The following is a 13472-nucleotide window of genomic DNA, read 5'->3' on the forward strand; positions in this document are numbered from 1 at the left end:
CATCTATGTGGGGGTGTTATGCAGTAAAGTGTTACAGGGTTGTACATCTATGTGGGGGTGTTATGCAGTAAAGTGTTACAGGGTTGTACATCTATGTGGGGGTGTTATGCAGTAAAGTGTTACCTGTTACAGGGTTGTACATCTATGTGGGGGTGTTATGCAGTAAAGTGTTACCTGTTACAGGGTTGTACATCTATGTGGGGGTGTTATGCAGTAAAGTGTTACAGGGTTGTACATCTATGTGGGGGTGTTATGCAGTAAAGTGTTACAGGGTTGTACATCTATGTGGGGGTGTTATGCAGTAAAGTGTTACAGGGTTGTACATCTATGTGGGGGTGTTATGCAGTAAAGTGTTACCTGTTACAGGGTTGTACATCTATGTGGGGGTGTTATGCAGTAAAGTGTTACAGGGTTGTACATCTATGTGGGGGTGTTATGCAGTAGAGTGTTACAGGGTTGTACATCCATGTGGGGGTGTTATGCAGTAAAGTGTTACAGGGTTGTACATCTATGTGGGGGTGTTATGCAGTAAAGTGTTACAGGGTTGTACATCCATGTGGGGGTGTTATGCAGTAAAGTGTTACCTGTACAGGGTTGTACATCTATGTGGGGGTGTTATGCAGTAGAGTGTTACAGGGTTGTACATCCATGTGGGGGTGTTATGCAGTAAAGTGTTACAGGGTTGTACATCCATGTGGGGGTGTTATGCAGTAAAGTGTTACAGGGTTGTACATCTATGTGGGGGTGTTATGCAGTAAAGTGTTACAGGGTTGTACATCTATGTGGGGGTGTTATGCAGTAAAGTGTTACCTGTTACAGGGTTGTACATCTATGTGGGGGTGTTATGCAGTAAAGTGTTACCTGTTACAGGGTTGTACATCTATGTGGGGGTGTTATGCAGTAAAGTGTTACAGGGTTGTACATCTATGTGGGGGTGTTATGCAGTAAAGTGTTACCTGTTACAGGGTTGTACATCTATGTGGGGGTGTTATGCAGTAAAGTGTTACCTGTTACAGGGTTGTACATCTATGTGGGGGTGTTATGCAGTAAAGTGTTACCTGTTACAGGGTTGTACATCTATGTGGGGGTGTTATGCAGTAGAGTGTTACAGGGTTGTACATCTATGTGGGGGTGTTATGCAGTAAAGTGTTACAGGGTTGTACATCTATGTGGGGGTGTTATGCAGTAAAGTGTTACAGGGTTGTACATCTATGTGGGGGTGTTATGCAGTAAAGTGTTACAGGGTTGTACATCTATGTGGGGGTGTTATGCAGTAAAGTGTTACAGGGTTGTACATCTATGTGGGGGTGTTATGCAGTAAAGTGTTACCTGTACAGGGTTGTACATCTATGTGGGGGTGTTATGCAGTAGAGTGTTACCTGTTACAGGGTTGTACATCTATGTGGGGGTGTTATGCAGTAGAGTGTTACCTGTACAGGGTTGTACATCTATGTGGGGGTGTTATGCAGTAAAGTGTTACCTGTTACAGGGTTGTACATCTATGTGGGGGTGTTATGCAGTAAAGTGTTACCTGTACAGGGTTGTACATCTATGTGGGGGTGTTATGCAGTAAAGTGTTACAGGGTTGTACATCTATGTGGGGGTGTTATGCAGTAGAGTGTTACCTGTACAGGGTTGTACATCTATGTGGGGGTGTTATGCAGCAAAGTGTTACCTGTACAGGGTTGTACATCTATGTGGGGTGTTATGCAGTAAAGTGTTACCTGTTACAGGGTTGTACATCTATGTGGGGGTGTTATGCAGTAAAGTGTTACAGGGTTGTACATCCATGTGGGGGTGTTATGCAGTAAAGTGTTACAGGGTTGTACATCCATGTGGGGGTGTTATGCAGTAAAGTGTTACAGGGTTGTACATCCATGTGGGGGTGTTATGCAGTAAAGTGTTACAGGGTTGTACATCCATGTGGGGGTGTTATGCAGTAAAGTGTTACAGGGTTGTACATCCATGTGGGGGTGTTATGCAGTAAAGTGTTACAGGGTTGTACATCCATGTGGGGGTGTTATGCAGTAAAGTGTTACAGGGTTGTACATCCATGTGGGGGTGTTATGCAGTAAAGTGTTACCTGTACAGGGTTGTACATCTATGTGGGGGTGTTATGCAGTAAAGTGTTACAGGGTTGTACATCCATGTGGGGGTGTTATGCAGTAAAGTGTTACAGGGTTGTACATCTATGTGGGGGTGTTATGCAGTAAAGTGTTACAGGGTTGTACATCCATGTGGGGGTGTTATGCAGTAAAGTGTTACAGGGTTGTACATCTATGTGGGGGTGTTATGCAGCAAAGTGTTACCTGTTACAGGGTTGTACATCTATGTGGGGGTGTTATGCAGCAAAGTGTTACCTGTACAGGGTTGTACATCTATGTGGGGGTGTTATGCAGCAAAGTGTTACCTGTACAGGGTTGTAGACGGGGAAGTCGTCCACGGGAGGGATGAGGCCCTGGGCGATCAGCTGACCATAGGAGGGCGGAGCCTCTCTCTGCACAAACTCCGCCTCCAGGCGAGTCATTTGAGTCTCGAAGGCTCTGAAGAGAGAGAGAGACAGACAGACAGACAGACAGACAGACAGACAGACAGAAGAAATGTGAGACACTAAACACTTAGGCCCTATTCTATACCTTGTCATACAACTGTGTCACACACACACACAACCATTTCAAAATATAGTAGATTTACGAGCTCAATAGAGCGTCGCAGTCCCGCCCCCTACCATGGCCCAGGAAATGAAACCCAATGCATTATTCTCATAGACATTTCGTAAAGTATTTATTTAAAGACGGTTACGCCGCGGACAAAGCCAACTCGAGTCGTGACAACTCATGACAACACAAACAATATTTTGGACCAAACAAATAATTAGAAAGAAGAAAAACAACAAAAAAGTGTTGTAACCTGCCGTTTTTTTCTTCTTTCTAATTATTTGTTTGGTCCAAAATATTGTTTGTGTTGTCATGAGTTGTCACGACTCGAGTTGGCTTTGTCCGCGGCGTAACCGTCTTTAAATAAATACTTTACGAAATGTCTATGAGAATAATGCATTGGGTTTCATTTCCTGGGCCATGGTAGGGGGCGGGACTGCGACGCTCTATAGCGCATTGCATGCACGTGTTCATTATTTTATAAAATAGAACAGTGGTTTTCAACCAGCGGTCTGGGGACCACCAGTGGTCCTTGAGGGGATTCCAAATGGACCCATACAGGTCCTTTTACGCTCTCAAGACTTAAATTATTCATCAGCATTAATTAATTTTAATGCTGGGCCGTTATCGGCGTTAACGTGCTGCGTTAACGCGAGACTCTTATCGCGCGATAAAACAAATATCGCCGTTAATCTATTCTCAAAGTTGGGTCTTGGAGCTGGGTCTCTGTAACTGCGAGTGTAGCCTTAGCCTGCTTCAAATGGAACCAAAGGACCATTTTCTAAAAAATAGATGGACTAGACGCGGACCCCCGTGGAGGTCCGCGATAGTCTGTTTGGTCTGTGCGGTAGCATCATGATGATAGTCTGTTTGGTCTGTGCGGTAGCATCATGATGATAGTCTGTTTGGTCTGTGCGGTAGCATCATGATGATAGTCTGTTTGGTCTGTGCGGTAGCATCATGATGATAGTCTGTTTGGTCTGTGCGGTAGCATCATGATGATAGTCTGTTTGGTCTGTGCGGTAGCATCATGATGATAGTCTGTTTGGTCTGTGCGGTAGCATCATGATGATAGTCTGTTTGGTCTGTGCGGTAGCATCATGATGATAGTCTGTTTGGTCTGTGCGGTAGCATCATGATGATAGTCTGTTTGGTCTGTGCGGTAGCATCATGATGATAGTCTGTTTGGTCTGTGCGGTAGCATCATGATGATAGTCTGTTTGGTCTGTGCGGTAGCATCATGATGATAGTCTGTTTGGTCTGTGCGGTAGCATCATGATGCCATCATCCATGCATCACAACCAAAACAAACTAGGACTAGTTTCGACGGTTGCCACATTTCGTGACAGAGAGAAACAAGCAACCAGGTCTATGAAAATGTTAACAGGCCAGATCAAGTCAGAAATTAAGTTTTAGCAACTATAGTGCTGACTGTCAAACATCATTGTCCAATGTTGTTTTAGAGCAGTGGTTCTCAAACATTTTCATCTCAAGGACCACCAATATTTTAAAGAAACTTTACAGATAAACAAGTCCAAAGTAACTTATAATGACTAGACTTGGCAACACTGAACAGTTCCACAAGCTCACAATATGAAATATAAGGTATTAATAGGCTAGTTGTATTGTTAATATCCATAAATAGGGCACCTGGTCTAATGGGCCACCTGGCCTGAGAAACGCGTTCAAAGGACTTCTGGTCATTATTTAGGTAGTGCACACATATTTTGAATGCCTTTGGCAGACTTCAAATGAGCCATTTTAATCGGGATTAATCGCGATTAACTCCAGGATTGCAGTGCGATTAATCGCGATTAAAAAAAATAATCTATGCCCACCACTAATTAATTTACAAGAAGTCTATAGTAACAATTAAGAGAATGTAAAATAATTTTTATTTTGATCAATGTTTGCCTGTTATCTCTCCCATTGTAACAACATCAATACAGCATGGAATTGTAGTCAAAATATTCAAAGATGTAGGTCATGAGTGGCTAAATCTCATCAAATGGTGGTCCATGGCTTAAACACAGAATAAACTAGATAAAGTGCCCCCTCGTGGCACAGGTCTCAACCAGGGCAGGGCAGGTTTGAAAAGGTGTGAAAAGGGTGGGATGTATTCCTCAGCTTGGTAGGAAAGTCTGTGAAAGATTTGAGGCTTTTTGTTCGAAACGGGCCAATCCTGCAAACTTTGAAAGCCAATGTTAGCCAATTAGGATGGAATATGAAATATCGGGACAGATCCGTCTTGAACACATGACTAGAGAGATAGTGTGTAACGATTTGATTGGGATTTTTGGACAGAATCTGGAGGAGTAATAGCAAAAAAAATTGTGTTTTTCAAAAGTCGCCCCCCTGGTGGCGCTATAACAGGCCGTTCTGGAAAATTTGGGACAGAGGTTCATCGTTGGCATCCAGGGAGTGTGCGTGCTAAATTTGGCATGGACCGGGTTAACGGTGCCGGAGATTAGCTGGTAACAGGCGGATGGACGGGCACACACACACACGGACAGACACACACACGGGACGGAGTGCAAAACATACTCTCTCCACCACGCCTTCGGCCTGGTGGAGACAACAATGGGTCTTGATATTAACCCATTTAGGCCTGACATCGATATTTAAAAAATGCCTCCCAACTCCTGACAGTTTTCTGAAATACCTATGTTTCTGTATCAGTGGTACTCAATATTTCATGTCAAGGACCCCAAAAAATATACCGTATGTAATTGGCCACCGACCCCCAACTGAAAATATGTTGTTCCAGGGACCCCCTCCAGAAGCAAAGATTTGAGTTAAAAAACGTTCGCTCTGAAAGAATATATATTCAAAAGATTTGCACCAACATTTTCACGACTTTTCAAAAATAGCAGACCTACGAGCAGACCTACTCGTAGCGCGCCACCGAGTGGCGCACTACGAGCTTGTAGATCTGCTATTTTTCAATAGCTAAAGTATAACGTAACGCTTAAAACACCAAAAGGGGCCCAAAATGGGTTAAAAAAGGTTGAAAACCAACTGAAAAAGAAGGAAAAAAAGGACTCTAAAAACCTGTACTCTCTGTTCCGCAGCGAGTAGAGCTTGAAGGCACATCCCAGGGCGACCACCAGCAGCAGCCCACAGACCAGACTCCCTATCAGGGCGGCCGTGATCACCTTCCGGGGCACAGTGGCCAGGCAGTCCCTCTCGTCGCTGCCGTCCAGACAGTCCTCCTGACCGTCGCACCTCCACGGGAAAAAAAAATATATATATAATATCACAGTATTTTTTTCCAAGCAGTAGAGCCGCGTCGCAGTCCCGCCTCCCCTCGAGAGACCCCGGGAAAATAATTCCCCCAGTTCGTTTTCCTCATAGGCTTTTCAAAAAGTATTTATTTAACCCATTTTGACCTGAGATCAGATTCTAAAAATGTCTTCTACATCCTGACAGTTTTCTGAAAAAGCTATGTTTCTATGTCAGTGGTTCTTCGATTTTTCAAAAAATAGCAGACCTACAAGCTCGTAGCGCGCCACTCGGTGGCGCGCTATGAGCTTGGAGATCTGCTATTTTTCAATAGCTAAAGCATAACATAATGCTAACACCAAAAGAGGTTCCCGCCCAAAATGGTTATTTAAAGACGTTCACGCCGCGGACAAAGCCAACTCGAGTTGTGACAAATCATGACAATAAACACAATGTTTTGGGCCCAACAAAGAATTAGAAAGAAGGAAAAAAAAACGGCAGGTTACAACACTTTTTTTTGTTGTTTTTCTTCTTTGCAAATTATTTGTTTGGTCCAAAATATTGTGTTTGTTGTCACGATTTGTCACGACTCGAGTTGGCTTCGTACGACGCTTAAAAAGGTCTTTAAATAAATACTTTTTTGAAATGTCTATGGGAAAAATGCATTGGGAATTATTTCCTGGGCCTGGCGTCGTCATGAAAGGGGGCGGGACTGCGACGCTCTATACATGATTGATATTATCACAATATTATTTCATGCGTTTTTTTTTAGGGTTATTGTTCAAGTTACTTAACAGTACAACCACCTACAAGGTAACAGAAACTACAAGAAAAAGGAGTAACAGAACATTTAAGGTCTCCACACACCGGGCGCGAATCGGATGCGAATTCGGATTTTTAGCAGCGTTTCTCCATCGGTTTTCCGAAAAACGCGGCCGGTGTGCAACCACCTTTAGACCAATTTTGGCCAACGAAAAAGTGTAAATGAAGATTATGGAACTGCAAATCATAGAATGCGCATTCACTGTATCACAATATATATATACGATATCTCTGAAAAGGCATATCGTGGAGACATGATTTAACCCATTTAGGCCTGACGTCGAAATTTAAAAAATGTCCTGACAGTTTTCTGGAAAACCCTATGTTTCTATGTCGGTGGTTCTCAAACACATTCATGTCAAGGACCCCCGAAAATATATGACATTGGCCACCGACGCCCATCTGAAAATATGTTGTTCCAGGGACCCCCCGCAGAAGCAAAGATTTGAGTTAAAACGTTCGCTGTGAAAGAATATATATATTCAAAGATTTGCGCCACATTTTCACGATTTAAAAAAAATAGCAGACCTACGAGTTCATAGCGCAGCACTCGGTGCCGCGCTATGAACTTGTAGATCTGCTATTTTTCAATAGCTAAAGTATAACATAATGCTTAACCCATTCTGGGCGGGAACCCCTTTTGGTGTTAGCATTGAACCGAGTGGCGCGCTACGAGCTTGTAGGTCTGCTATTTTTGAAAAATCGAAGAACGACTGACATAGAAACATAGCTTTTTCAGAAAACTGTCAGGATGTAGAAGACATTTTCAGAATCTGATCTCAGGTCAAAATGGGTTAAAACACCAAAAAGGGGTTCCCGCCCCCCAAAATGGCTTAATCACAATACGATATATTTATACCTCCACGTCTCAAAGATGCACAGGTTGGTGCCACAGTGGAAGTTCCCCGGCTGGCAGTCGAAGCAGTTCTTCTCGTCCGAGCCTTCCGGACACCTCTTCTGGTTGTTGCATCGCTCCGAGGCCGGGTAGCACGCCGTCACCGTGCTGCTGGCGCCGCCCGTTCGAACCCCGCTAGTGCTGCCCCCTCCCCCCTCACAGGGGTACTCCCCTGCCGCGCACGGCGGGCAGCCCTCCTCGTCGCGCCCCGAGGGGCAGTGCCAGTAGCCGTCGCAGCGCTGGCGGTCCGAGTAACAGCCCTGGTCGCCGCCGCACGGGTGTTCCCCCGGGAAACAGTAGCCTTTGACCTTAGAAGAAGAAGAAGCGAAAACGTAAAAAATAAAAACGTAAAAAATAAAAAATGGGTAAAATGTGTAAAATGTTTCGGAAAACAGTAGCCTTTGACCTAGAAGAAGAAGCGAAAACATACAAAAAACTCATGACCAAAATTGTGTAAAAACGTGTAGAAACGTGTAAAAATGTGTAAAATGTGTAAAATGTTTCGGTCCACATTGATTGATTGATTGATTAACAGTTTGCTGAATTACAGTACATTTCAAGTACAACTCAATACAAAAACTGTTAACTGTGTGAGTGGACGCAACACCATAAAGCGTTACACTTGTTTACAATAGGGCCCACCGTTTTCAATTCATCAAAACATTTAGAGACGTACGAATATACACTTCTATATAGCCACAAACAGGAAATCATCATAGGAGGTAAAAAGGGGGAGGATTCAAGATTTTACAGGGGCCAGTTTCGAATTGCAGACGTCCGTAGGTTCCCTTTGAGAGCAGTTTGAAGGAGTCAAAGGGATTCGCATGCCTTCATGACTGTTGGTAGGGCGTTCCACATTTTGGTGGCATGTGCTGTGATAATCCACATTCCAGGTACAGGACTATGGATTTAGGGTTGGTGTTTAAGGTTATTACAGGTTATGTGGGTTAGAGGGAGCTGGGTCGGTACCTGGTAGGTTGCGTTGAAGCCGTGCCCGAGGCCATGAGGCTGAGCCATGTACAACACGCTCATCTCTCCCCGGGTCGACTCCAGCAGAGCTGGCCTGTGGTTGTTGTGGTGGGACAGAGCCTGTGGAAGAGTCAAGACTATGATTTACATACACAGAAATAAAATAGTTAAGCCTGTATACCAGACATAGCGTTATAACTACCGGCAGAGGCGTCTGGGAGAAATGCGAGGCCCTGTGCTTGGGGGCACCTCCAAGCCGACTGCAGCTTAAATAGGTGAAAAATCAACTGCGACGGAACGGGCTGCGATGCGATTGTTTCTTAAAAAAAAAAAAAAAAAAAAAAACACTGCCTAGTGCGAGGCCTCGCATGCGCGAGGCCCTGTGCGGCGGCACCATTCGCACTACCCAAAAAGCGGCCCTGACTACCGGTAAGGTAACTAATAGCACATCATTGTCTGACTGATTGTACATAAGATTGAAGGCTGATTGATTGTTTTCGAAGGGAAGTAAAAAAAAAAAAAAAAAAAAGTGCAAAAGTGCTAAAATAATTATTATTGCTCAAAATTACCCTTAACCCATTTAGACCTGAGGATGATGACTGTCTTCTAAATCCTAAAGGTTTTCTGAAACCTCATGTTTCTGTGTCAGTGGTTCTCAAACATTTTCATGTCTACGACCCCAGAAATCTTATGAAATTGGCTGCCGACCCCCCATCTGAAAATATGTTGTTCCAGGGAATATGTTGTTCTACAAGCTCATAGCGCGGCACCTAGCTCTGGTCCATAGCCTTCTACTGCTTCTACGATTCTGCCCTGCAGTATAAGGCAATACAAAGCCGGGTTGTGTCAATAGAAAGCCTACTTTCCTTAGTGGGAGCACTCTGAGCTCCCCACTACACGTATAAACGGTACTTTTTGGCCAAAAAGGGATTTTGTTTCCACCGGAAAAAAAATACTTTTAGTTACTCCACTGCGCCCTCTACCGATATTGCCCAGAGAACTGCCTCATAGAGAATATTTTTCCTCCGGTGAAAAAAAATCCCTTTCTGGCCAAAAAGTACCGTTTATACGTGTGGTGGGGGGGCTCAGAGTGCATCCACTAAGGAAAGTAGGCTTTCTAATGACACAACTCGCCTTTGTTTTGGTGAGTAGCAAAAACGTTCTTTTAAAATACGCTAAAGAGAAGAGGCTGGTCTGATTTCGATTTGAGATTTAAAACCGAGTCCCATAGCCTTATACTGCAGGGCAGAATCGTAGAAGCAGTAGAAGGCTATGGACCAGAGCTACGTGGCACCGCGTGCCGCGCTACGAGCTTGTAGATCTGCTATTTTTGAAAAAATCTGTGAAAATGTGGTGAAAATCTTTGAATATAATTATATTCTTTCAGAGCGAACGTTTTTAGCTCAAATCTTTGCTTCTATTTTGAGATGGGTTGCCACGAGCCAATTACATATATATTTTTAGGGTCCTTGACATGAAATAGTTTGAGAACGACTGACAATAGAAAAAAATCAGAAAACTGTCAGTATTTAGAAGACATTTTGTAGAATCGTCCTCAGGAATCGTCCTCAGGTCTAAAATGGTCATGCATGCAGCTAACAGAGCAATTCCACGGCCTGACCTGAAGGAGGCGCTCTGCCCTCTGCACCAGGCCGTCGTAGACGTGCAGCGAGTCGGCGGGGCCCAGCCTGAGGTCCAGCTGCAGGACGATGGGTTTGGGGTCCTGGGTGTCCAGGAACCAGGAGCACCGAACCTCGCCGCCGCCTCCTCCTCCTCCTCCTGCCTCGCCTGCTACCGCGTTCCCCACCGCCGCCGCGCTGCTGCGGTTGACCCGGAAGTAGAAGTCCGGCGAGGCGAAGGAGCCGTAGAAGTTCCCCAGCCGCTTCTTCCCGCAGGCGGTGTCGGCGCAGCCCCGCTCGTCGCTGCCGTCCGGACAGTCGCGCCTGCCGTCGCAGCGGAGCGGCGGGGGCAGGCAGAGGGTGGAGGGCCCGTGGGTGCAGGGCGAGGACCCGGGGGGGCAGGGCGGGCGGCGGAGGAGGGGCAGAGCGCCGTCGGTGGGGGGAGGGGAGCAGCCTCGCTCGTCCGTGGAGTCGCCGCACTCGTCCTGGCCGTTGCACTTCCAGGTCAGGGGTAGACACTTCCCGTTGCCGCACAGGAACTCGTCCGGCGGGCAGCTGCTCTGACCCAGGTGACCTACGGACAGGAGAGCAGGGTTAAACCAGGGTTGACCCTACGAACAGGAGACCAGGGTTAACCCTGGTGACCTACGGACAGGAGACCAGGGTTAACCCAGGGTTAACGCATTTTGACCCGAGATCAGATTCTAAAAATGTCTTCTACATCCTGACAGTTTTCTGAAAAAGCTATGTTTCTATGTCAGTCGTTCTTCGATTTTTCAAAAATAGCAGACCTACAAGCTCGCTTGTAGATCTGCAATTTTTCAATAGCTAAAGCATAACATAATGCGAACACCGAAAGGAGTTCCCGTCCAAAATGGGTTAACCCAGGTGACCTACGGACAGGAGACCAGGGGTTACCCCAGGTTTCCATGGAGACGGCGTTTTCAAAGATTTCCACTCGGGAAAGGTGTTTTCACCCCCCGAAAACGCCGCTCTCGTCTAAAAGGGACCCCAGCAAACGATACTATATTTGTTACCGTTTTCTATGGACACCGTTCTCGTGTAAAAAGGGGCCTTATTAATTTACCTCTGATATACGACAGCCTGAAACCCTGAGCCAGACCAGAGCTGTTGTTCTGGGAGTGGAAGCCCAGGCCGACTCGGCCGCTGGAGGAGATGAAGGGCGAGGGGAGCACTGAGCCACACAGCCGGGCCTGCTCACTCCAACCTGGACTGGACAGCTCCAGCCAGTCCCCCGAACAACCGGCCGCCGTCACGTCGTCCACGTCAAAGTTACGGAAACTATACAGGAGAGAGAGGACATGAATTTGTAATCTTTTTGTAATAATTGTATTCACCACTCAAGTTTCACTCACCTTGATAGCAGAGAAGCAGAGTAGGGCTGCAGTGTTGTGTTTTTTTTATAATTTTTTGCTATAAACAAAAAAGACCCGAAATTTCCCACCCAAAATTGCAATAAAAGTATACATATATTTTTATATAATCAATTTAATAGATTAGTTATTTTAACTGTTGCACCCCTAGAGGAAAGAGAAGGACTGCAAGGAAGATATATTTAGACCGCCAGGAACAAGACAGACAGACAGACAGACAGACAGACAGACAGACAGACAGAGGCACAGACAGACAGACAGACAGAGGCACAGACAGACAGACAGACAGACAGAAAGACAGACAGACAGACAGACAGACAGACAGACAGACAGACAGACAGACAGACAGACAGACAGACAGAGAGACAGACAGACAGACAGACAGACAGACAGACAGACAGACAGACAGACAGACAGACAGACAGACAGACAGAGGCACAGATATTGTCTGGCTCTCCGCTGCTTATTAAATCAAGGAGGAAATGTGTCAGAGAGCAGAGCTGAGAATTTTAAATTAAACAGACATTAGGTAGAAGAGCGAAAAATAGCTCAGAACAGCCCGGGCTAAAAAGGCCTGGTGATACACACACTACACAGCCTGTGGTTAATCCATTGAGACCTGGAACGCATCCATGTCACGTTAGCGTTTAACCACATTAACCATTAACCCATTTTGGGGCGGGAACCCCTTTTGGTGTTTTAAACATTGTTATAATTTAGCTATTGAAAAATAGCAGATCTACAAGATCATAGCGCGCCACCGAGTGGCGCGCTATGAACTTGTAGGTCTGCTATTTTTGAAAAATCGTTAAAATGTGCCTCAAATCTTTCCGAAAATTGTCATGATTTAGAAAACTTTTTTTTTTTTTAATTTCGACGTCAGGCCTGAATGGGTTAAAGGGACAATGTATCAAGTGTATCACGCATTTCATTCAACATTCATCCAATCCATCAGTGGTGGAGATTCAACAAGATTTCCATTTCAGTACAGTCTCAATTCCTTTACTTTAATTGTCCCGTCTGCAGGAATGTGTTGCAGGGTATTGTTTTTAGATCAGAGAAAAGATTCTACAAATGTCTTCTAAATCCTGACAGTTTTCTGATAAATGTTTCTATGTCAGTGGTTCTCAAACAGTTTCATGTCAAGGACTCCCAAAAATATATGTATTTGGCCGCCGCCGGAAAATATGTTGTTCCAGTGACCCCCAGAAGCAAAGATTTGAGTTAAAAACATTCACTCTGAAAGAATATATATTCAAAGATGTGTGACACATTAACCCTTTACTGCATAACACCCCCACATAGATGTACAACCCTGTAACAGGTAACACTTTACTGCATAACACCCCCACATAGATGTACAACCCTGTACAGGTAACACTTTACTGCATAACACCCCCACATAGATGTACAACCCTGTACAGGTAACACTTTACTGCATAACACCCCCACATAGATGTACAACCCTGTACAGGTAACACTTTACTGCATAACACCCCCACATAGATGTACAACCCTGTACAGGTAACACTTTACTGCATAACACCCCCACATAGATGTACAACCCTGTACAGGTAACACTTTACTGCATAACACCCCCACATAGATGTACAACCCTGTAACAGGTAACACTTTACTGCATAACACCCCCACATAGATGTACAACCCTGTACAGGTAACACTTTACTGCATAACACCCCCACATAGATGTACAACCCTGTACAGGTAACACTTTACTGCATAACACCCCCACATAGATGTACAACCCTGTACAGGTAACACTTTACTGCATAACACCCCCACATAGATGTACAACCCTGTACAGGTAACACTTTACTGCATAACACCCCCACATAGATGTACACCCCTGTAACACTTTACTGCATAACACCCC

The 13472-nt window shown here is 45.0% G+C and overlaps 1 protein-coding gene across 2 annotated transcripts in view; it reads right to left on the reverse strand.

Moving 5' to 3' along the window:
- lrp3 (low density lipoprotein receptor-related protein 3) overlaps window positions 1–13472 on the reverse strand; it is a 32381-nt gene that overhangs the window by 10279 nt on the left and 8630 nt on the right. For both annotated transcript variants that reach the window (XM_079496460.1, XM_079496459.1), the window contains exons 3-8: window positions 11272–11486; window positions 10187–10758; window positions 8566–8685; window positions 7561–7904; window positions 5709–5882; window positions 2411–2543 (exon numbers count right to left, since the gene is read on the reverse strand). In XM_079496460.1, coding sequence (XP_079352586.1) covers window positions 2411–2543; window positions 5709–5882; window positions 7561–7904; window positions 8566–8685; window positions 10187–10758; window positions 11272–11486 — 1558 coding nt within the window. The remainder of the gene's footprint in view (window positions 1–2410; window positions 2544–5708; window positions 5883–7560; window positions 7905–8565; window positions 8686–10186; window positions 10759–11271; window positions 11487–13472) is intronic.

Source organism: Electrona antarctica, assembly GCF_951216825.1.
Source record: "Electrona antarctica genome assembly, chromosome: 3".
Classification (NCBI taxonomy): Eukaryota; Metazoa; Chordata; class Actinopteri; order Myctophiformes; family Myctophidae; genus Electrona; species Electrona antarctica.